The following is a 25788-nucleotide window of genomic DNA, read 5'->3' as shown; positions in this document are numbered from 1 at the left end:
CAAGACTTCCATATATAATTAGGAAAAAAAAATTAGTACAGGTTTTCTTTTGTATGCTCAAAGTAATTTTTTGAAGGAAGTCAAAGAGAACAAATATTGGAACACTGAAATGATTAATTTCTTTAGAAAAACCATGAAATCTTCTTCCCTGTATGCCATGAAGAAAAGGAGAGACATGCATCCATCTTTTAATATTTAAGTGTTCCATGACTAAATGACTTTCCCTAGAATTCTAGGCTCGTCCAAAAGCCTTCATGTTTCATATAATTTCTGATGTGGTTTTATATGCTTGTTCCCACTCTAAGAATCAGCAGATATATAATTAATAAAATCAGCATAGGAAGCCTTAGAATTATTTATCTACAAAACCAGATATCAAACATGGCATCTTGCAATGTTTTCTAGTTAAGAGAAATTAGGTACCTCACATAATTTTATAGATGAGGCCTATTGAAAAAAATAAAGGAAATATTTCTACAGCAGAAGCTCACACTAACTAAAGAAAACCATATTAGATGCCTTCTAGACTTGACATTAGAATCCTAAACTCTTATCCCAAAGCAAGGCCATGTTGCCTACCCTGGATGACTTCTGGACCATCAGCAGCATCATGCCCTCTGCTTTTCCGGAAGGGATAAGAATCTTTGATGGATTCTCAGGCTCACCAGAGAGAAGGATATAGCATTAAATGTAAGCACTACACAACACCACTATATGCCTGAAACAGTAGCGGGACAAAACAATTATTTGAACCATGTTGTCAAATTGCTCCATCTAATGACAGTCAAAACTAAAGGTGAGTATGAAGAGATGGAAGAGAGACGTCTGACATCCATTCTTAACTTTTATAGTAGAAATATTTATATAAAAAATCTTCAATTAAAAATATAGTGCTAAATTACTCTATGGAATTTATTATTAGCTAATAACATAATTTTATCTAGGCAAACTTTTAAAAGTGAGGTTGAATGGATATATTATTTCACACCCAAAGTTACTGTATCTAGAAGAAAATAAAATGAAGAATATCTACAAATTAATCTTTAAAATTTAATTTCTATACCTGTACCATGTTATAAGACAGAGCATTGAAAAAAAAAATCATCATTCTCTTTGTAAAGAAGGCCAAGCAAATATGTCTTGGGTGGCAGTCAACCATATACTTATTGCTTCTAACAATCCTGGCCCTCTATCAAGACCATGCATTTCTGGTTCACTTAATCAGGAATAATTTTCTTATTTGGCACAGTTATGACAATTTCATTCTTAATTTCTCATTAGATGTCCAAAAGACACCATATTAAAATTCAAATTATGGCAAAACTCCCTAAATGAGGTTGGGGAAAGGAGAGAAATACAACTCTAAACATACTAGATCTACAGAAAATGACTTCATTTTAACATTTAAATTTATCGTTCCCCATTTCCCCTCTCCATTATTTTCTGTCCTACATTCATTCCTTATTCAGTCTTAACTAATCTATTTTAAGTATAGCAGTGTAATCAGCAGTAATGTGACCGGACTGCACTATACTTATTTTCCATTTATTTTCATAGAAACATTTTGGCAGTCAGTCTAGCTCATGGTGTTCTTTGGAGATTTAATCATACAGAAAACCAGGTACGACAGAATATACACTACTTTTATATACAAACTTGAGTCCTGAGAGCAAAACAGAAAGGTTAAAAGAGGGGGGTAACTTCTCATTAAGGCTGGAAGAAATTTGAGAAACTTAAATGAGGAGATTCTGCAAACCCTGACTGCATTTTAACCAATCTTGAAGAGCTAGCTTAAGAATGTCTTGTTCAACCGATCATGACCGATGGTGACATCACAATCAGGTTATATTTGAACTTCATCTTCTGCTTTAAGTTCACGGCATGTACCACTCAGATGTGTTCCCGATGATTCCCCACGTGACGACCGTGGGGTCACAGCAGGGGTCTTTGCAGTCAGCAGGAAAAGAGATGGAGAAAAGCTGGGAGTCATGGCTTCACGCAGAGAACTGAGATGGTAGGGAAGGGGGGAGTGTGGGTATTTGTGGAGTACTTGCCCCGGGGTTCTGGCTGGCATTCTTGGTGGAACTGCTTTAACCCCGGGCTGGGCTACTGCGGTAATCAAAGGTGGTGGGAAAACCAAAGACTTCTCTTTAGGAATGCCAGACGTCTGTAAATGTTGGTCCTTTAGTTTTGCAATATCGTTAAATACCGAGGCGAGAGGTTGGAACTTGGGTTCCCAACTGAGGAGATAATCCCAGTGGTAGTTGCCTCTCACATCGTGATTAGAGGTTCTCTGGGGGGAAAGAGCCACGCACCTTGCTTCCTGATCCCCTGAAATAAAGACAGACTCTCTCCTGACATCAGCCTGGATGCTCTCTTTTACCTCTCTCTTCGTTAGTGTCTGGGGTAACACATTATTTTGAACATAGGTTGTGCCACAGCCTTCTCGATCTTCTTCCCCAAATGCATGGCTGGTTTCTGCTGTTTCAGCAGTGACCACCACATCGGTTTCTCCAGACAAGCAGGAGAGCTGGTCCGAGTCCCTTGGGATTCCAGAGTCTGGGACCCTGGACTCCCGGTCACTCAGAGCTGAGCCAGCGTCCTTTCTGTAAGGATGCTCGTTTATCCTCTGGATTTCCTTATCTTCTGCAGTTTCTCCTTCCACAGAGCAGTGGCCACTGGAGTTTGAGTGCCTGTACAAATTCACAATGTCCTTCTCCATGAGACTTATTAAGCTCAACCACTCAGGCAGGGAGTCCGCGGGCACCACCGCGTTATTGTCCTCATTAGTCTTCTGGAAGGGCTCGAGCATGCTGCCCTCTGTGGTCAGTCTCAAACTGATATCTAAGGTGGACGATGTTTTCTTGTCTTCGTAATTGTTGGCTGCGTCTTTTTGTTTATGTCTTAAAATCAGTACAATTAGAATGAAGATGAGTGTCAGAAACACTAAAAAGGAGACCGTGAGGCTGATTGAAAAGCCGCTGCCAGATACTCCTGAGTATTGTCCTTCTGAGAAAGAAGACACGTTCACAAAAACAGTGCAGAATGTAAACTTGGAGTCCGGTTTGGGGCTACGAGCGATGATTTTCATTTCAATGGTGTCTTGTTCACGGAACTGACTTCTTATTAGGGGAGGTGCTCTAGTCAAATAGATGTTTCCGTTCGTTTTATTCACTAAAAAGAAAGGAGATGGAACGTCCAAAGAGTACAGAACAACTCCATCAATACCCGCATCTGCATCTGACGCTTCCACTCTGCCGATCAGCTGTCTCACTTTATTCTTCTCTGGAAGGTTGAAAAAATACTCCTCTTGAGTAAACATGGGTTCAAACTCATCTATCCCTTCAATATCCAGCCAAACCGTTAAAGTGGCTGTTGAGTCACCTTTGTCTTTTGCCTGCACTGTGAGGCAGTATTTATTGTCATTTTCATAGTCAAGGACTTGCTGAGTGTGAATATCCCCTGTTAAAGGGTCAATGAGGAAGGGGTCATGATCACGAGGCATCCCGTGAGTGACCGAACAGGGCGACAACACAGAATAGGTCAGTTCTCCATAAGGACCTGCGTCAAAATCCAGAGCATTTACGGAACATATGGTGGAGAAAACAGGCACATTTTCAGGAACAACACAATTTAAGCTCGAGAACATAAACTGAGGTGCATGGTCATTATCATCCAGGACACTGATAAGCACAACTGCAAACGAAAAATGCTTCTTTTCTTCATCTGAAGCTTGAACGGTTAAAGTGAATTTTGTCGTTTCTTCATAATCCAGAAGTTTAATCAAATAAAGAACTCCAGTTTTTTCTTCCAAGTGAAAATGCCCCTCTTCATTTCCAGAGATGATGTGGTAGATGATTTCTGCATGTGAACCCACATCACGGTCATGTGCAGAGACCACAGTGATGTGACTCCCCAGAGGGGTACTTTCCTTGACGTGGGCGTGATATTTCAGACTGTTGAATTTAGGAGGATTATCATTGACATCCAGTACTTCTATTGCTACAGTGGCTGTGGAGCTCAATGGAGGGAAGCCGTGGTCAGATGCCAGAATGACAAGCTTATGACCGTTAGCTGCCTCTCTATCCAGACTGTGAAGCAACACCAGGTAACCAACTTGCTTATAAGGATATTCTGAATGAATGAAACTAGTTTCCACATGGAAATTGTTCTGTGAATTACCACTGATGATGGAATAATCAACATGTGTGTTTTCACGGGTCCAGTCATGGTCAATGGTTGAAAATGTGACAAGCGTGCCTCCAATTTGAGCATCTTCCCTCAAGCTGAGATTATAATATTCTACCGCAAACTCAGGAGCATAATTGTTCATATCTTGTATTTCTATCTCTACTAAGGTGAGAGCCCTCAGGTCAGGAATTCCACCATCACTGGCTTCAACAAGAAACTGAACTGTTGATTTTTTGTCCAGCAGTAATACAGGATTGATAGTAAATATTGTGCCTGAAAAACAAGACATAGCATTTTAATGCTGTGAAATTAAATTTTCAGGATCCAGTTGTCAGCAAACATTTACCAAATATTTACTAATAGGTTTAGTTATTTGCTAGATTTGTTATTTAAGTTACAACCAAGAGTAAATCCAAATAGAAATTTCAAATTTTTTATATTTATGCTTTTGTAACACTTAAGATCCAGAAGTAATACTCCTGGCATTCACTCTAGTAAATATATGAACCACTTGAAGATGGCTTTGCCAAAGTGTCTCTTAACTTTATTTTTGTATAATAAGCTGCCCCATTATCTTTTTTTTTAAGAAAATGTATTTTTATTTGAAAAATCTGTATCCCATTCTACTATCCATAGACACATGTATAGAGACATTCTAGTATAAAGATATTGATTCTGGAAATACTGGTTGACATTCACTCTAGTCAAATGAAGGTAGTATACATAATAATGCCGAGTTACAACTATTGATAATTTATGGAGGTGTTTTTCCTAAAGCTCTTCATTAATTCAGCACGTGGATTTCCCTTAAATGAAATACATTTAATACATTTTATTATTTTTAATATAGAAATATGTAATTAGAGTCTCACCATGAACTAAATTGATCTGATAGCATTTAATGTTTTTTAAAGATTTATTTTCAGAGAGAGAGGGAGAAAGGGAGGGGGGAGGGGCAGAAGGGGAGAGAATCTCAAGCAGACTCCACACTGAGCAGAGAGCCCAATGTGGGCTCGATCTCACGACCCTGAGACTGTGACCTGAGCTGAAATCAAGAGTTGGACTCTTAACTGACTGCACCATCCAGGTACCCCTATTTAATGTCTTAAAAACATTCTAATCAATATCTCATTGCAAAGCTCGTTGATAACGCATGTCAAGCAAAGTGTTGCTAGGATTAAGTGCTCAGAGGGACCACCTCACACACTGTGATGTGCTGTGGCCAGGATAGCAGTTGATATCATCTGAGCACTGTGCATCTCCAACCCCCGGTCCCCCCCAGAGAGCCAAATTTCTGACATGTTTATATCCATACAGTAGCATTCACCCACAGGCTGTGTGGCAACATGACCTACTTCTCCCTTTTGTAACACACCATGGGCCTCATACCAGTATTTTGTGATTAAATTCTTCCTTGGGGCAATCCTGAGGTTAATTTTTTTTTATTATTATTGAGATATAATTAGTATATAACATTGTGTTGGTTTCAGGTGTACAATCTAATGATTTGATATCTGTATATATTGCAAAGTGATCCCCACAGTAAGTCTACTTACCATCTGTCATCCTGAGGTTCATTTTTAAATCAGCTCTCACTAATGAAATAATGCAATGGCATGTAGAAATGGGGAACACATGGTGTAACATGTCCCAGGCCCTGTTCTTTTGCAGAGTGTGCTCTGCTAGGGACAGTGCTTTGCTAATCATAATATCATATCAAATTTAACTTTTACTATCTATGCATTGTTATGCTTTCTCTATACAATTCTTAACTGTTTTAATCTGAAATCACTTGCCTGAATGCATTTCATGACCACAAATGACTTGCTGTCTGATAAAAATATAAAGAGCTTTGGAAGGCATCAAATAAACTGTAATACCACAATGATTGTTCTCAGTAGAGATGCTCGAATAATTTTCCTTGTTCAGTTTTTTGTCCTTATTGAATGTATTATGCTATTACTGAACTTAATGTACTTGGCGTGGAAAAAAAGCTTCCACACTCTCATAACACGAAGTCCTCAGTACTAAATGGATCCCTTCGCTTTCATTTTAATGCTTGTTGAGGCCTGGGATAATTACTTAAATTGTCCTTGGTTGGACTGATGAGCTGGGTGTTTACTACATTGGGGTCTCTGAAGTTCTGCACATTTGCCAGCATGTAATTAATTCCTTTTGCTTTCCAGCCATTGAGATGTTGGAGAAGAGAAATAACACCAGGATTTGCTACCACAACATTTGATGTGAAGAGAAATAAGAAGGGTGGCATCTATAATACCAGGGCGGTGAGGTGGAAACATTTTAGGAGCATTTGGAAAAGATTATTTCAGGCTTCTACACTGTAACTCAAACCTATGAACGCTAAAGCCACAATAAATAACTCACCATTCATTGGATCGATTGCAAATTCCTTAGAAGAGGAAAGGATTCTGTAAGAAATGTTCTCATTGCTTTCTAGGTCCGTGGCTGCCACGGTCAGCACTGAGTACCCCACAGGCACCGATTCAGGAACAGTGACCTGAAGGAAAAAGAGAGAAATGAGCCTTGTACTTACAGGCTGGAGATATTTTCATGAACAGGGCCAGAAAGTAAAATCATTGCATCCATTTTGCTTATGGAAAACACACATAGTAATCTATAGAGTTAATATATTAAGAACATTATTTTGTAGTCCCAGAATTCAGAAAAACAAAATTTAAATATTTCATTTAGTTTTGATAGCTTCTTATGAAAAAAAGAAGTCCTTCTAAATTATTTCTGCTTGGTAGAGGATAGTTAATAAAACCACTACTGTATATTACATACAGAAGATCATTATTTAGGTTAGCTTCCCTTCTGTGTTTATGTTTAAACCATGCATTTGCTACATTCAGAAGTCCTGAAGCCCATTTCCAAGTGCTTAGTTGAATGCTATTATTGTCCTTACTTCTATAAACATACACTAAGCTCTAAAAAAATAAAATTTCCACTTCAGTTTTGTTCATGACTTGTTTCTGCAAAATGGTCATCAGTGTATTCCAAAAATATCCCTAGGAAAGAAAGAGTTTTCCCAAATTAAGTGCCGATAATCCAAACCACCGTATTGTTTGGTACCTCTGCAAATACTAGGCCCGTTCTGATTGTTATGAACAACCGGACTCCAATCCCTACAGACTAAAAAAAGAAAAAAATGATGCTATACATCCATAAGAAACTGAGTTGGATGAGCTCCTTAATTCCGTGTGTACATACCATAGCTTCCAGGATATTGAATATACAACCCTCAGGATCAACTAAGGCACTAAAACCTGTGGATACTGTCTGCCTAAATCAGTTTGTCAACACTGGTAAGCTTACATCATTCCCTTTTCTTTTCCACTTTGGCTCTGTTTTCAGCATCTCCTTACATTATTTACCTGGTAAGAATCTTGAGAAAATACAGGTGGGTTATCATTGACATCCACCACACGGACAATGAGCGTTCCCTCTGTTTCATGCACAGTGTCCGAAATTTGGATGAACAGCTCATATTCGGTAGCTTCTTCAAAATCCAGTGTTTTCACGAGCACCACTGCTCCAGTATTCTGATCAATAGCAAACTTGATTCCAGGATTACTCTCTTTGGCGAAATTGAAGATGAAAGCTGGATTCAAATCCACATCATGAACTGATATCTGAGTCACAACTATACCAGGCGAAGAATCTGCAATAGTCATGACCAATGTCAGCCTCCATTAAAATTCATCCTTTGAAATACTTTTCTTTGATAGTTCAATCCAAACATTTTAACTTTAAGTCCAACATGATTTGCTGTTTCTTGGCATGATTTCCCATACAAAGCTCATTACGAGCCGAACAAAAACTCTGAAGAATTTATGAGCCCAATAAAGTGAAAATTTACCGCTGAGTAGGGAATTGAGGAGGTAGAGTAAATTCGATTTTTATATGGCATTTTTTTATCATATGCGTGCAACACAATTCCGGGACCAAGAAACATTCTCAGCCACATATTTGTCTTACGTAGTTTCTGTATTAAAATCATATATTCATGGGTGATATGGGTGGGAAGAAAGTTCTTACTCAAAACAGTAATACAAAGCATACGATTTTGAAACATAAGCAAAATTTAAATGACACTGCATCTGTTCTTTAGTCTAAACTTCATAAAAGGGACCTCGTTTTTAAGCTTACAAGTACGGTACAGGTAGAAAGAAGATGCCAAGATACTCAGAATAGTTCCCCTATATATGAGACTCATGTAATTTTCATATTTCAGGCTTGAACATTCTGGGTGTGCATCAACCACTCCTTACCCTATTCAGTATATGCTTTGATTTTTGCCATTTGTTCTGGTGACGTGTTTATCATGGGCACATTGCTGCATTTTGATGCTAATGAACATGCTTAAGAATAGTACCTTCAGTAAAAACAAATGGAAGTATATCAAATAGGTGAGAGGCAGAACTGGAGAATTTTTTCTTTGTAGAATATTTTAGAGTGTTTGTAGGTATCCCTATACATCTACAAATATATCCCTCTGTGAGTGGTAATTTGTTTGGAAACTGAACATCCTAAAATGTTAGTAACATCTTAGGAGTCAGGTGGATACTAAGAGTGAAAGGAGAGAGGCAAGAGAGGGGCCAGCACTTTTTGCAATTTCAATGATAGAGTTGGGTTGGATTTACCAGTCCAAACTTTGAGATTGCAGACTATGGAGTCATAGAACCCAGGGACCCAAACAATTGGGATTAATTAGCATATCATGTAAAATTTTGTATTTTCTACCTCTACCATTATTGTGGGTAAAATTTTTCTTGCAGTGCTGCGGTGAGTTTGCACTAAAGGAAAGTGATGACTCTGTGCAATGAGCATCCCATCACTTATCACTTGCCATTCGTATACAGCAAAGCCTAACAAAATTTCAGTCTAAGGACATTGCTTCTTCTCAGAGGAGCTCTAGAATGACCATCATAGTCAACAAAGTGTGCTTCTTCATGGAGTAGATTTTGGTTTTGAGAAATATGGACACGCACAAAAGCAGCTCTGTGTTCAATGGCAGGTTGAGCCTGGGGACTTAAAGGCAAATCCCAGCCTCAACATCTAACGTCTTTGACATTTGATATTTAACTTCGGGCCATCCATTTTCTATTCTGTAAAATGAAGACAGAAGCTGTCCACGTTGCACGGTTCCTGAGGATTAGCATTCATACTGATTAGAATGCCTGGCTGGTAGATGATATTACACAAGTGAAAACCATGATTCCAAATCGGCACACTTACTTTCTGCAATTTCCACTGCTTCAGAAGGGAGAAAAGCCGGGGCATTGTCATTTATATCAGTCACCTGTATCTTGATGACACTTGTACCAGAAAGCCTGGGCATCCCTTTATCTGTGGCTTGCACAATCAAGCTGGTTTGGAAAAGAATCAAGAAATGTAATCCATTATCCAGAGAACTAGAAAAACAACATAACTATCAAATATCCCATCGAAAACTTAAAAAATGAGCTGACTAGCTACTTTTATTTTCCCCCTAGCTTTTTCTAAACGGCCTCATTTAAAAATTTATTTCATCAGAATGGTAGCCTGGGGGTGCCTGGGTGGCTCAGTCAGTTAAGCGGCTGCCTTCGGCTCAGGTCATGATCCCAGGGTCCTGGGATGGAGCCCCGTGTTGAACTCCCTGCTCAACAGGGAGTCTGCTTCTCCCTCTGCTCCTCACCCCTGGCTTGTGTGTGCACTCTCTCTCTCAAATAAATAAATAAAATCTTAAAAAAAAAAAAAAAAAGAATGGTAGCCTGGAATTTATTTATTTTTGACTGGTTTAGAGCATCAAATCCAGCAAGCGACCAGGGATCACGTGGCATTTACAAATGAGCCTTTTCTGGAGACAGACTGTAGAATTCAGTCCTTTCCTACCAAGGACAACCTAAAAAGTACAAACACCAATACATGTTCTTTGGGTAAGTAGACACCCTCCACCCTACCATGCATGGCCTGGATATTACTACATATTTCCATTTTACTGTACCACAAAGATAGAGCCACTAAGAGATTGCTTTGTACTGATATTTTTTTAAATCCAGATTCAAAATCAATAGCAACTGTAGAATTAAGAGAGGATGCTGCATGATTAATACAGGTACAAAAATGCATGATTGGCTAGAACTACAGAGTAGGGGGGAAAGTCTATGATCCGAAAGAATTTATGTGCAGTGATTTCATCTCTCTTAGATGATGGTACAACTATCTCCAGCAACTAAATTCAAAACCTTCTTAGTGCCTTCAACTTCTCCATTTCTGTCACCAATCTTCCAAAACCCAACTCATTGTGAGTCTTACAGATTTTACCTTCTCAATATCACTTGGATCAGTGTTCCCAACCGTTTCAGTCCTGCCTTCAGAGCTTCAGGTAGGCTGACCAGCCTTCTTGCTTTGCCCGGGACTGAAGGGTTTCCTGGGACATGGGACTTGCAGGTTTTTGTTTTTGTTTTTTTAAAAAAAACCAGGACAGTCCCCGGCAAACCAGGACAAGTTGGTCTCTGTAGCCTCATCCCCTCATCATCTTGACCTGGAATGTTCCATCTTCATTATAGCCTTTCCCATCTGGAGTACTTGTTTGTCCACCAATCTCCCTACTGCAAGTCTCATCTGCCCCTGTCGATCCCCCACACTGCCACTCAACTGCTCCATCCAACATCCTGAATTGAAAACCTGACTTCCCTATTGAAAACTTTTCCTTGGCTCTTCATGTCTACAAGAGGTAGTCCAGGCCTTGAGCACATACACATGACCTCCAGTGTCTTGGCTTCTGCCTGGAATGACCGTCCCTATACTACCCTCTTGATCTTCCAAAGCTCACATCTCTGGGAAGCTCTCCCTGACTTCCGGTCTGATTCAGATGCCCCTTTCTCAATCCCACAGCACCCTGTACATTCTTCTGACACAGCAGTCATCACCCTTTGTTCTTACTGACTGATTATCTGCCTCTCCTGTTTATTGAGAGCAGGTGAGCTCTGTATCTTACTTGATTTTTAAAAAAATGTATGTTGAGGGCTGGTTTCTCAAGATTTGTCTAAGATTATGAATGTACTGTATGACAGAGCCAGGATTCAAGCCCAAGTGTTGGCTAACTGGAAAGCCTGTGTCTACTGTCTGAGCTCCACTATATATTTTCAACAAGGATATGTATTACTGTGCATCTATCATGCCCTAATGTATAACCATTAGCTTTTCGCTCTGCTCTAAACACTATGAATTCCAGGAGGGTAGTTGAGGAATGATGCAGGTTGCCCATCGGAAGATAATCTTTACCTCAAAGCTGGTGTTAGTCTTAGCATGTGGTTGATACTACCCTTTAAGAGACTGAGTCTTGGAAGTTGACACATTTCCACTTTCTTTTTCCTTAGCTTACCTGATGAGTGGTCTATCTTCCCAATCTTACATTTTAAAATGATGTAAAATAAGCATCAACTCTTTCTTGGCTTAAATCCCACTTTATAGCAAATAATCCCTGTCTATCTACTGTTCGTGGAGCACACAGGCTGCCTGCTATGCTATCAGCGCTGGGACATCAGTAAAACAACTACTTGAATTTCACACTTCTGGAGCTTAAGAATCATTCCATGTGGAAAGTTTGTTTTGTTAGCATGAACATAAGTCAGGTACATAGGGAAATATTTTACTACAAACAAACAAATCATAATGTTCTCTGCCTCTGTGGCCTGCTCTTCCCCAGTGTCACACTAAAAGCTCAGTCAAGACATCAAATTTATGGCTCTGTCAATTCTTCGGCTATAGCTGCAACCGCCCTGATTTTTACAACATTACAGTGTCAGGGGTTCCATATAATGTCTAAGTCAACTTAAAAAACATGAGAATCTTTGATACGGAGTAAAATGTACAACTCAGTTTCAAAATAAAAAGACGAGTAAACAGTTCCTCAATAGCTTGAAGAACAGATGGAAAATTATGAAGGCAGATCCACCAGGATTCTACACATAACTTCTGCGAGACCTCAAGTTTTCTATGATGGCTCCTTGGCAGTCTTTGTAAAACTATTGGTTGTAACCAGTCCAACTGGCTCCAGGTTTCAGAACGGCTGCCCTGATTATTACATCAGCAGAGATTATAAATGAAACTGACCAGATTTAGAACCGGTCCGTTCTAACACAGAGCATATTTCTCCTATTCTACCAACCACAGGAAGCTTCTTTTATCACCTTAAACTTTAGATGGGACCTTGACCAGGCAGTATCCTTTCTGATTGCTTTAACAAATACTGAAGGTGGAAGGGAATTTTTCAAAACTCCCTCTCCACGGTATCTTAAATGTCTACCCAGAATTCCATGTTCTTTCTGAAATTCTAAGTAAAACAAACATATCAGCCAACATCAGAAACACCAATGAAGAGAAGAGCTATGACTTCTGGTTTTAACTACACAAGTTTTATCTCTTCTTCCTCCTGAGATTCTATGATAATGATAGCAAAAGAATTTAAAATAAGGTATATGTCCATAAGGCTAACAGTAAAGCGGGGAAGATTTTGGTGGGTAGAGGTGGTGAGAAGTTCCAACAAATTTCTGGAAAATGCAAGCAGATTTGGGAGTAGCTACAGATAAGTGGTTAACAGGAAACCACAGATTGAAATATATCTGGAGGGAGATAAGGATGAGTGGGGAACAGATTTGCCCCCACATAACCAATGACAGACACAAGACACGACAAGGGGTGGCGTGAGATATTGAGCTGAAAATAGCTTGATGATTATTTTAAACTCAAAACACAGAATAATCAAGTCCCCTTGCCCATTGCTCTTCACTCCCAGGCAAAAGAATGTCTGATTTTCATCTTCAGAGTAAATAATATTGAGGGTCTGCCCCTGGAGAAATGTTGTCATTTGTATGTCATCCTGCAAAGTAGTCAACTTCCTCTCTGGTTCATCTGAAAGCGAAGTGTGCTGGTTGCTAAGCTCTGCCAGTCCACTCAGAGATTCTGAGGACTTTGCTCTTGCCTCACTCAGAAGCGAGGATCGTTAGTTACTTTCAGAAAGTCTCCAACATGAAAAAGAGTGTAGAACAGATGAGGAGAAGAAATAAACCTGAAAGAAACAGAGATCTTGAAAAAACAGTTCTAATTAATGTCTTTGGAGAGCTATCAGAAGGCAATGCAGGCATGAAACAAGAACAAGATGCTATGGAAAAGCAGAAAGATCAAGAAAGAGCTTGTGGAAATAAGAAATATGTATATAAAATCTCCTTAAACTCCTTAAAATAAGGAACACTTCTAGTGGATTCTAATCCAAACACATTGTGAAACCCTTTTCTTTTATGGAGTCCAACCTCTCCCTGTGGTTTCCATGACCATCTTTTCCAGGTTCTGCTCCTTTTCTTCCCTGAATCTATTCTGCTGGCTTCTATTTGTCTGCCTGATCCTCAAGTAGTGATAATCCCCCAAATTCTCATCTTGCGGACTTTCCCTAGGTAATTCCATTTTACATATTTTCCCTGGATGAATCTGAAATCTAAATCTTGGATGAAGACCTCTTTCCCAGGCTCCAGATCAGTATTTTAATCGCCTAAGGAATGTCTGAACTTTTGTTCTTGCACTAGCCCTTGAAACTCAAAATGCCCAGAAAAAGATCCCAATCCCAATCCCCATTCCAACCCCAATTCCAATTCCTGCTTTTCCTATGAAGAAATTTCAGAATCACTTTCTATCTCTTTCCTTGTTGAAGAAATTCAACTGTTGACCATGTTCCTATGGATTCCATACCTGAATCAATTAGTAAGTATGTTCCCTCCTACCATCCCCACTGCTTTATCCTCATTAGCAGATCTTTCACAGCCATTGTCTAGCTTAACTAATCTGTCTGATGCTGGTCCTCCTCTGTCTTGCAATGTATCTGTTACCAGATGTCTTTTAAAAATAAAGATCTGACCATGCACTGACTTGCTTAGACTTTTATATGCCCTACTGAATCAAGCACAATTTCCATTATATGGGATATGAAGTCCCTCAAAACTTGCCTGAGATCTACCAGCCTCTTTTTTTTTTTTTTTTTGTTTTGTTTTTCAGATCATCGTAAGTTTGTTTCTAATTTTACTAAGGTATAATTGACGTACACCACTGTGTAAATTTAAGGTGTATAACATAATGATTTGATATCCATCATTTCATACAGATACAAAAAAAGAGAAATGATTTTTTTCTTGTGATGAAATCTCTTGAAACTACTCTTTTTAAAAGATTTTATTTCTTTATTTGAGGAAGAGAGAGAGAGCATGAGCAGGGAGGGCAGAGGGAGAGGGAGAAGCAGGCTTCTCACTGAGCAGGGAGCCAGATGCGGGGCTCGATCCCAGGACCCTGGGATCATGACCTGAGCCGAAGGCAGATGCCTAACTGACTGAGCCACCCAGGCACCCCTTAAAACTTCTCTCTTATCAACTCTCAACTATACCACACAGCAGTGTTAACCATGTCATCATGTTGTAGATCACATCCCCAGTATTTATCTTGTAACTGAAACTTTGTACTTCTGGCCACATTCCTCCTATTCCTTCACATCCCAACCTCTTTTTCATTACCCCACACGCAGGTGCTTCTCAGGTGCACTGGACCACTTGTTACTTCCAAACATACCTTATAAACACTTGTGCATATCCATGACTTTCCTGCTTTTGGCCTGAAAGTCTTTTATTCTTTTCATGGAGAGTCAACAGAATGGGGTTGCAATCCCAGCTCTGCTATTTATGAGTCACGTATTTTGGAAAAGATAATGAACATCTCAGCCAACTTCCTACCTTGTAAACAATACTTGTTTCTCAGTATTTCTCTCACGGTCATAATGAGCTCTCAGTGGAGAGTATGAGTTTAGCGTTGCTCTTGGCAGTAACTGCTCTTCGAACTTGAATATTTATGCTACAGAAATTGAATATTTAAACCTTTAAATTAATTCTTATTTACCTTAAGTTTTTCTTCCCTGTTTCATGTTTCGTAAAGACAGGTATGCACTTTGCAGATGCATTCGCATGATACAATAGAAAGCCCTACTAGGACCTCTCACGTGGGCAAGAATCCCATCAGTTCTACCATTTACTAGCTGTGTATTCTTGGCAAACAACTGTATTCTCTGAACTTTAATTTCCTCTTTCTGTAAATCTTAATCTGTTATGAGAATTCGACATATAAAGCAGCTCTATAAATGGCAACTATTGTGATTATTAATATGCCGCCTGCCATGGGTTATAATGGCGCTTGATTTTTGAGTTCCCTAAAAACAAGAACACTTGCATGTGTCTTTACATCCCCAGCCTCACGCTTAGTAAATAGTTTTTACAATTCAGAAATGCCAGTCAGATAGAACTTAAGGTCTATTTTAGAGTTGGTCATCACCTCTCCACTGAGTTTTCTTACATGTGGCCTTAAAATGAGGCCTAAAGATTACTTAATTTTTATTTATAGTATATTGACTATAATCAGAACTGAGAATATCTTTTCCTCCCTCATTTTATATTGTAAAACAGAGGGTTATAATTGGGAATATTTTCTTCAATTGGACAAAATAGCAACTTCAAAAGTAAAGTTAAAAGCGGAACAATACCATTTCCAAAGCATCCACTAAGGATGTAGCAGGCTAGGGGACAAGCATCCTGAATTTCCCGCTCCTTGAAATATCAGGGAAAGCCCTAAAGAAGAAGAGAAGCCACAAGGGAGAGGAGGAAGGGGAGAACCTGAATAGGCGGGAGGTTTAAAATATTTCCTCGCCTTGGTGATAGTGGAGACTGTGAGTGTGTGTGTGTGTGTGTGTGTGTGTGTGTGTGTATGTGTGTGGTTGTCTCTGTCTCTCTCTGTGGCAGTGTGTGTTTAGTTAAAATTCTCTCCACTCCTGCTTTTCTTCTTCATGGGGAATTGGAGAGGGGCACTTTTCAATATTGGGACCAATTTAGATGTTCGGAACATTGAAACAATGACGCAAATAGGAAAAATCTTAAAGGAGTCTGGTTTAATTACTAATTAGGCTCCATTGAGTAAGAACAGTAGGACAGAAACTCATTACAACCCGGAAGTGCTTAGTTCCTGGAACACAGCAGACCTTCGATAATCTCTGAATTTGTAATCACTCAGGTGCCACTAGGCTGAGACCGACCTGTAGTCATCTACAGAGAGAGAAAAATGGCTTTATGCTTAAGATGGCTGTAGAAACCATGTAGCCGCAATGGGTTTTAACATATTTAGACAGCCGGTTTTAATATGTTTATACAATAAGCATCATAACAATTAATTACATTAAAATATTACTGAAAAAAAATCCTACTCGTTAATACAGGGTAAGGTCTTAAACTTTTAAAATGCTCTTGAAGTAATATTTTGAAATATATTAAACAAAAAAGAATGAAACAATCAACATTTTAGAGCCGGAAAGATTTTCAGAGGTCAATTAATCCAGTCCAGTTAATTAATAACAGATCCATTGTAATCGGCTCTTGCCGCTCAGCCACATGCATCTACTGCCCTTTCCTCATTAAACGTGAAAGCAGTCTGGCCTAAAAGAACACCGGCACGCAGGTCTCTCATCTGCCTGCTTCTTCCCCATGTAGAAGATGGGCTCTGTAGCTTGCACAGTGGAAACAGGGTGAGTCAACATCAGAATACTTGGGCCTGAGCCTCTGCTGGATCACTGACTGGCTCCGTGGCCCCACAAGCCACCGTGTGTTGGTTTCAGAGTGGATGAGAGAACACCTAACTCGGCTTCCTCGGGGGGTGACCAGAAGGATTAAAGGAACCACTGTATGTGCAAGGCCTTTTGGAAGAACATACGAAAATATGACACGAATATACTACAATGCATACTGAGAAAGCCAAGCCTCTGACCCCAGTTTCCCCCGTGACCACTTCTCCAGAGATAGACAAGGTTAAGTTTCTTAGGTTTTCTTCCTGAAGGTGTCCCGGTATATGGGTGTGCCCTGACTCCAATAGGCCTACAGAATAAACCTTTGTTATTTCCCCCACTCACCCATATAGCTAGGGCTCTCTCTTCAGTGGCACTCACAGAGAAACCACCTTCTCTTGTCAAAGGGTAGAATTCCATGGAAGGCTAGGCTACCGATGTTTGAGGCAATCTCCACTCCCGGACATTTTTGGTTCCTTAGAGTCTTTTCCTTTTTCTTTTATAGACCGTGATGCCATAAATATATCTGTATGTATAGCTAGACTTTTGTAGCCCTGACTTTTTAAAATAACCAGAAGACCTGCAACACTGCTATTCTCTCTTTTATAGAATTCTGCATAGTTCTGTACACCTTAAACTCTAGACAAAATATATTTCATGTTGAACGTGTACTTCATCAGATCATTTCTATTAGAACACAGTACTGCAACAAGGACCTGATGACAGGGTTGTACTTTCGTCCATGAAACTGAGTAAAGAATTAAAAAGAGAAGTGTCACTCAGTCTTCACTATTTTTAAAAACAAGAACCAAAAACAGCTGCAGAGTGCTCTATCAGTCAGTAGGCATTTCACAAATACTGTCATTTTTATTTATTTATTTATTTATTTTAAAGATTTTATTTATTTTTTTGACAGAGAGAGACATAGCAAGAGCAGGAACACAAGCAGGGGGAGTGGGAGAGGGAGAAGCAGGCTTCCCGCAGAGCAGGGAGCCCGATGTGGGACTCGATCCCAGGACCCTGGGATCATGACCTGAGCCGAAGGCAGACGCTTAATGACTGAGCCACCCAGGCGCCCAATACTGTCATTTTTAATGTCTCTCGTTTAGTACTTAATAGCATCAAAAATTCATAAAAGCTAAGAATTACAAGGGACCCTAAAGTTGTAGTGTAATCACGTTTTCCAAAGAGCAAATACTTTCTAAGACTCGTTCAGCGTATCAAAAGAGTGATCATAGGTTGGATCAAAGCGCAACACATTTTACAGTGAAGCTTACATAACAGGAAGTCATGGCCAAAGCAACAATTTTGTCAGAAACAAGCAGAATACTTGAGCAAATGGATCTGAATCTGGGACAGACCTGTAGGAGCTGGTGAGCTCGTAATCTAAAACCGCGTTTGCTGTGATCACACCACTCCGCGCATCAATGTGGAATGTTTCCCCTTGGTTGCCAGAGAGAATGGAGTACTCAGTGAGGCCATTCATCCCACTGTCGAGGTCCGCAGCAAAAACCTGTGAGGAAGCAGCTCTTCCGTTAGATAAGGATTTCATCTGCAAGATGGGTTAAGACTGTTTTTCAGACAAATGCACGATGAAAGAATTACGGATTGCCAAATGCACTTTAAAAACAATGATCAAAGGACTTATATTTATAATATAGTAGGTAATGGGTGGGCAAAGTGTTCTGCAGGCTTGTTCAAAGGACTTCCAAATAACTTTCAGTAGGCGTAGCCCATGTTTTGAACTACAATTTTAGGCAAGAGGTGAAAATACAGGGATACCTCAGAGATATTGTGGGTTCAGTTCCAGACCACCCAAATCAAACAAATATTGTAATAGAGCAAGTCAAATGAATTTTTTTTTGTTTCCTGGTGCATATATTATAGTTTATTAAGTGTGCAACAGCATAACATTATATCTAAAAAAAACAATGTACATACCTTAATTTAAAAATGCTTGATTGCTAAAAATTGCTAACCATCATCTGACTTTCAGCGAGTCATGATTTTTTTGCTGGTGGAGGGTCTTGCCTTGATGTTGATGGCTCCTGACTGACCAGGGTGGTGGCTGATGAAGGCTGGGGTGGCTGTGGCAATTTTTTAAAATAAGACAACAATGAAATTGGCCACATTGATTGACTGTTCCTTTCATGAATGATTTCTCTGTAGCTTGTGATGCTGTTTGGTATCATTTTACCCACAGCAGAACTTCTTTCAAAATTGAAGCCAGTCCTCTCGCACCCTGCTGCTGCTTTATCAACTAAGTTTATGGAATATTCTAAATCCTTTGCTGTCATTTCAACAATTTCACAGCATCTTCACCAGGTATAGATTCCATCTCAAGAAACCACTGATCACCATCACCATAATAAATATAGTAATAATGAAAATGTGTGACTACTGCAGGAATTACCGAACTGTGACACAGATACAAGGTGAGCAAATGCTGTTGGAAAAATGGTGCCCACAGACTTTCTTGATGCACGCTTGCCACAGAGCTTCAGATTGTAAAACAAAAACAACAACAACAACAAAAAAAATCTCTGTAAAGTGCAATAAAGTAAAGTAAAATAAAATGAGGCACTGAACTTGAAAAAAATTCTAATTTGCTTGAATAGAAGATCCAACTATATTTAGGTTCGTACCAGTACCAGAGAAGGAAAGAAATCTCTGAATAGTAAATGGTAGTCTTTAATTTGTTGTATTTCCTGCTTAAAGTATTGCCTGTAAAATTGGCCATATGTGGATTTTTTTATATATCTTATTGAAAGTCTCATTTTAGAAGGATTTTTAATTAATGAAATAGCCTAGATTTAGTGTGTTATAACAAATTAGATCCTGATCATTTATTTCGTAAATTATCAAAGTAGTGTTGAGGATGAGACAAAAGTCTTGCATAATTCTCCATGGAGATGTATTATTTAGTCTATATTACATTTTAATAAAAAATTAATTCTATTAGTGGTTTCAAGATCTTGCTTAAGAATAAGTTGATGGATTAATTAAAATTTTTTCTTCCTTTTTTAAAAATTTTATTTTATTATGTTATGTTAGTCACCATAAAATACATCATTAGTTTTTGATGTGGTGATCCACGATTCATTGTTTTTGTATTTTTTTCTACTTATTTTTATCCTCTGTGCCCCTCAGCCTTGGCCTGACCTCACGTTCCCATCATCTCTCTCCTGGGTGACCGCACTGATGTCCTGACGGGTGTTGGCCTCGAACTCCCTCTGCTCTCATCTATCCTTCACACTGTCATCAGATCTCAGGGGATCCTGAGTCGCCCAAGTGGGACATTGAGGACCTCATCAGGAGGGCACACAAGCCAGCTACTTAGTAAAGAAAGGTAGCAATGCACAGTTCCTTGGAGGTCATCAGGAAAAGAAACTCATGTGCATCTGGGCAGAATAAAACCCTTCATATCCTCCGGGTCCATATGCTTCCAAGTGTTACCAAGAGTAGGTCTCCCAGGAGGTGTGTCTGTTAGGGTTTTAGGATGCCAGCAGCACATATCCACTATGGAAAACTTAACCTGGAAAAATGTATCAGAAAGATAGTGTCTGGGTGAAGGTCAAGGACATGGGACCCCCAGGGGCACAGTTTCTTTTGAGTTGTTGCCACCAAGATGAATCAGCTCTAATGTGCCTCTGTGCTGGTGTCTTACCACTCAAGTTTCAGATCCGAGGGAGAGAAAGCCTACATGAGACTGAAGCAGATGACAACGCCTTGGGCAGGGGATGGAGGACACGTCACTACCTTGACTGACAGTCTCAGCAAGACTGCAGCTGACAGAGGATGGGCAGTTCCTAAAAGAAGTTGGTGGGGCTGTAACCAAAAGCAGGGACCATGGGTAGTGTGATGGCAAAAGCAAGAATTACCACGAGCGCTAGACCTCCAGAGCCTTCGACATTCCTGTTTATCTGAACAGGACACAGCAAAATGGCAGTTCTGGTTCCCTGGAACAAATGAAATGATCTAAAAATGTGAAGAATGCAGGTCCTTGTATCTGTCCCTGACTCAGCCCTCTTGAAGTTTGACCTAATTTGACACACTGGTGGGCCAGGCTCCTTCCCATTTGTTGGACCTGGGCTTTAAAGGTATCGTCCCTTCTTGTGTTCCACATGGAGCAGTCTAGCTCTATCCAGGTGAGCATGAACGATGAAGGGGTGCAATGCAGTAGCACCCCAGTGCAGGGCAGGCCCCACAGTGGCTCTGAAGGTCTCTGTCATCCCCCCTGAACATGTATCACTGCACAGAGTGATACAGATGGGGCAAGTGAATGCCCTCCCCTTCGTCTCAGTCGTGGCTGAAAGCAAAGCATTTCTGGAACAGGCTGGCAAATGGAACAGGGCACTTTTATATAACACAAGTCTGCAAAAACAGTGGAGGAAATCCTAGGTATCCTGAACTGTGTGGGACGCACAGAGCCAAGACTCCAAGATGGCCAAGACTCCACTGGTCTTGTCAGCACCAACAGAGGGGTACCTGTACATCTGGAGCCGAACTGAAGGTCAAAGGAAGGTGTCTCTCCAGACGCAGGTGGAGGTAGCCATACAGTAGAGCATTGTGGGAGGTCTCATCCAGAAGGTGTTCTAACGTGTCCTCAGGCTCCCTGACCCCCTCGACCCAGAGAGGAAGGGGGGTAATCATCACTACGGGCTGGATCACAGTAGCAGGATTAGAGAGGCCAGAGGGAAAGCCTGACTTTGCCAGGAAGGGGTTTTTATACGGATTTCTTGTGCAGATTCCCAAGAGGTTGTACATTTCCCAATGTCCAGGTTCTTGAAGACAGAAGAGCAATTCAACTGTGAAGGGAAAGATGGAACTGGGTCCGATTCCTGAAGCAGGCAGAGAGGCTATCAAGGGTGAGTGGGTCTTAGAGCCTGCACGAGACTGCCTTAAAAACAGATCCTCTTTTTCATGGCGTAGGCCTCCTTGCTGAGATGGGGTGAGGCCCGGGAACAGTGGATCTGGGACTTTCACATGAAATGTCTGCAAATTTCGCACCCAGGGAGCTCTTCCATGGGTCTGTGCCTTCATCCATGCTCATCCAGCTGTGCTTCCCCCGGCCGAGTGCCTGCTCACCCTTGAAGACCAAGCGCAAATACCATTCATCTGCGAAGTCTTATCCTTTTCTTCCCGGAAGAGTCTGTCTCTCCTCTTTTCTCTCATGACATTAAATGGGCACTTCTATTTAACATGACTAACATGCATTTAAATTTTATGCTTACTTTTCTGACTTCCCCTCTAAGTTGTACACATGATAAGCTGAGCTGAGTTTTGTGCCCCTGTGGATTCGCTGCTAGTGTCGGGCAGAGGCCCTAGAGAAAGCAGGCGGGCACTAGGAGCACGCGATGAAGAGAGGAAGAAGCGTGAACTCAGAAACTCCAGACTTCCTTCGAACTAAGGTTTCATCCAGTTCATCAAACTTTTTACATGCCCTAGACACATTTATGTCCTAGAAAAAGGCTCTAGATATTTTGATGCAGACTGATGATAATTTCCATACACACACATACACATACACAAAACACATTTCTGTTACCTGTATGATGTGAGCATTGTGGGACAGGCCTTCAGACACTGACACTTGGTAAACGCTTTGCTCAAAGCATGGTAAGTTATCATTCACATCTTGTATCAAGACTGTTACTTTGCTGTAGGCTCTGTGCCCCCTACTTTCCGCTAAAATGATGAGTCGTACTTCATGTCTGACTTCAAAATCGAGAAACTTGGGTTCTTTCACAGTGAGTTCTCCTATTTTGATTCCGAGGGAGAAAAAAAATAAAAGAAAATGATGCTGTACTCATTGTTTAAAAAGCTCCAAATCACCTTTCACTCCTATGCTCAAACTCTCACCTGTCCCTCCAAATCTCCCGATGGCTGGCCGCCCTTCCCACCTGACTGGGCTGATTGTGAAAAAAGTTGAGAAATGTGGGGTTATTTGCAAGGTTCCAACACATAGGAGGGAGAGAAACTATGAAATAGGCGAAATGTGGGAGCTGTCTCTGAAATGACCCTTCCCTCTCCATATTTAGTCCATCTCCATGTCTGCAAAGTCTATCTTTCAAACATCTCTTGAATCTGCCCTCCATCGTCACTGCTACTGCCCTTCTCTGAGCCACTGGCATTTCCCACCTTCTCCCCTGCCTGAAGGGCCCCATGGCATCACTCGTCTGGTCTCCCTTCTAATCCAGTTCCCATTCTGAACTGAATCATAAAAATGGACACTGTCATTGTGCCACAGAAACCCTTTCCATGGCTTTCCATGGTGATTATGACAAAATGCAGCATTTTTTAACTTCCATAGGACGGACGTGCTTGGGCTCTCCCACCTCAAGAGTCTCACTCCTGCCATTCCCCACGTTGCTCTCTCTGCTGTGCACAGAACACTCATAAATATTCTTTTACTCAGGGGCATCTGGGTGGCTCAGTTGTTTAAGTGACTGCCTTTGGCTCAGGTCATGATCCCAGAGTCCTGGGATCGAGTCCCACATCGGGCTCCCAGGTCAGCGGGGAGCCTGCTTCTTCCTCTGACCCTTTCCCCTCTCATGCTGTTTCTCTCTCTCTCTCTCTCTCACTCTCTCAATCTCTAATAAATAAATAAATAAATCTTTAAAAAAAATTAAATGTTTTCTTCCTCAAATGCTTGTTACAGAGTCAACATGCATGCTTTTCCATCTGCCTGGCATGGTCCCTACTTCTGCACTTCCTCAGGGATCTTTCCAGACCAGCCAGCCCCATACTGTCACTATGGTCAGCCTGCAACAGACTCTCATGGAGCACCTGCATGTACTGTGCTCATCTGTTTCAGACTGGTGCTTCTTCTTGGTTTAGAAGCGTACAAGGCGAGGATGGGTCCCTATCTCTTATACCAACTGTCATATTCCTAGTGCCTAGCTCAGGGTCTGGCCTACGGATGGCATCCATTAATATATGTTATACCCTCATATACAAAGTATAAACAGGTTAGGGAAACTGACTCCTGGGCTTTGTGCCTTGCACGAGTTTCTCCTCCAAATTAAGAAAATTCATCCCCTGATTTGATTTCCTTCTCAACTTTCTGTTCTGTTTTTGTTCTCCCTTTTGCTGACAAATGTTGTACTGAATTTACTATTATTATTTTGTTATTTACTTAGCTCTCACTGTCAGAAATTCCATCGAATAGAGATTCATTGAATGAACACTGATTGGGAGGTTGAGACACCTGAAACCAAGTATAAATCCTAGCCCTGGCTACTTAGTTTAGGTAAGTAACCTCCACTATGTCTGTGACCCAGGGTAAGTCATTCAGGTTCTATGGAGCTGAGCCTCCTCTCCTGTAAAATGGGGGTATTAACAATGACTTTGTAGGGTTGCAGGAGAAGTGATACAGTGCATACTTAGAATGTTCCTGTGCAGGATCATGATATATATTCCAGTGTCCTACCCATGTTCCTCACCCTTTCCATCATCAGGTATAGATTTAATATCTGCAAAAGCTCTGAATTTAGAAAGAAAACACTTAACAACCATGGACTAATCAAAGTCTGTTCTTCAGATGAAAGAACCTGAACTGTTTCTGGAAATATGGCCTGGAAGCCACAGTTCTACTGTTCTATCTGAACCAGTCCCCTCAGACAACCATCCTAGTCCAAGAAAATGTCAGGCTCTTGCCTACTTACCTGGATGCTAATGGGAATCATGCCCTGTTCTAGTGTTCTAACTTCAGTACTGAGTGTTTTTGGGAGATTTTTATAGCTTCTCTTCTGTTATTAAGAACAGCTAAATATATTCTATACTCACTATACTACAACAGCTAAATATATTCTATACTCACTATACTACAAAATGTAAAATTTCCATAAACCACTTTCGCTTATTGTCATCAGTTATCAACTCAGAAAACCAGATTACTTTTATGGGCCACAGTCTGATGTGACTGACACCCCTGGCAGAAAATTTAGGGTAGATACGACCATTGGTAGCTGGAAAAATCATTAAGATGCATTTTGATGAGCTGGCAATGAAACAAGCTGGTCTTCAGAAACCTCTGTGAAACAAGAGCTAAACCAGCACCCCCAAACAGCAGAGGAGCCCCAGTCTGAGGTAGGTCCAAGCTCTCATCCAGCATTCCGTCTCCGCTGAACAGAGCATTCCGCTTGCTATCATGTTCTGTTACTATTAGCCAAAGAAAAATAACATAGAAACGCAACACTAAATTGCCAGTGTCACTTAGTAGAAAGTGTGCCAATTATAGCCCAGATCAAAGTGGACTTTTTAATAAAAGGCTTGTGTTTAGGCTTTGATAATTGGAATTTTGCACTTGGAATGGCTCTGCAGTTCTAATGCTTTCCTTGCTTGGCTTTTATTTTTGGCATAATAATTGGCATATGCTGAGAAAGTTGTGTAAGTAGGAAAGACAATATCCCGTCTGTGAGATGACTCAAGGCTGGCACACCTACCAGACCCACATTTGCCTGGGACGATATACGCATATTTTTCTCAGAGATATCAAGGATTTACTGTCACTGGTGAGATGCAAGAACTACTGGGCTTTCAGTCTGGGCAGAAGTCCATGTTTTTCCTTCCAGTACAAGCCTCATGGTCACCGACTTCATGTTAGTTCTTATGCATAAGCGCACCAGTTCTAGAATAATTTGAGAATGAAATTGCAGTACTATTCCCTTTCTCATATGTGTACACATGTAGCTTTTGCCCAAGTTATAAAATACACATCGAAATGAGGTTAAGATTCTTCAAATGCTAACTGCTTGATAGCGTAATCAGGGAATGTCAATCCAATACAAACTGTGCACATGCATATGAACATACCCAAAGCAGACTGTGATAAATATTTATGTTATCCAAAAGTTCTGAAACGATCTTCTGCTAAAACCACATCCTTGACACATGGCAAGTTTGATCATTTTTGTTTTATGTCAACCTACCAAATCATGGGATGGGAT

The 25788-nt window shown here is 40.5% G+C and overlaps 1 protein-coding gene across 1 annotated transcript in view; it reads right to left on the bottom strand.

Annotated features, from left to right (window-relative positions):
- Positions 1 to 896: 896 nt before the first annotated feature.
- The window catches only part of DCHS2 (dachsous cadherin-related 2), a 146314-nt gene continuing 121422 nt past the window's right edge, over positions 897 to 25788 (bottom strand). The window contains 6 exon segments of the mRNA XM_081813108.1: positions 897 to 4464; positions 6577 to 6709; positions 7587 to 7873; positions 9451 to 9581; positions 18199 to 18350; positions 22386 to 22597. Coding sequence (XP_081669234.1) covers positions 1844 to 4464; positions 6577 to 6709; positions 7587 to 7873; positions 9451 to 9581; positions 18199 to 18350; positions 22386 to 22597 — 3536 coding nt within the window. The 3' untranslated portion in view covers positions 897 to 1843.

The sequence above is a fragment of the Leptonychotes weddellii genome, chromosome 2, assembly GCF_054177405.1.
Source record: "Leptonychotes weddellii isolate Sample4059 chromosome 2, ASM5417740v2, whole genome shotgun sequence".
In the NCBI taxonomy this organism is placed as follows: domain Eukaryota; kingdom Metazoa; phylum Chordata; class Mammalia; order Carnivora; family Phocidae; genus Leptonychotes; species Leptonychotes weddellii.
The sequence above is the reverse complement of the archived record's forward strand: the minus strand, read 5'-3'. Positions and strand labels throughout refer to the sequence as shown.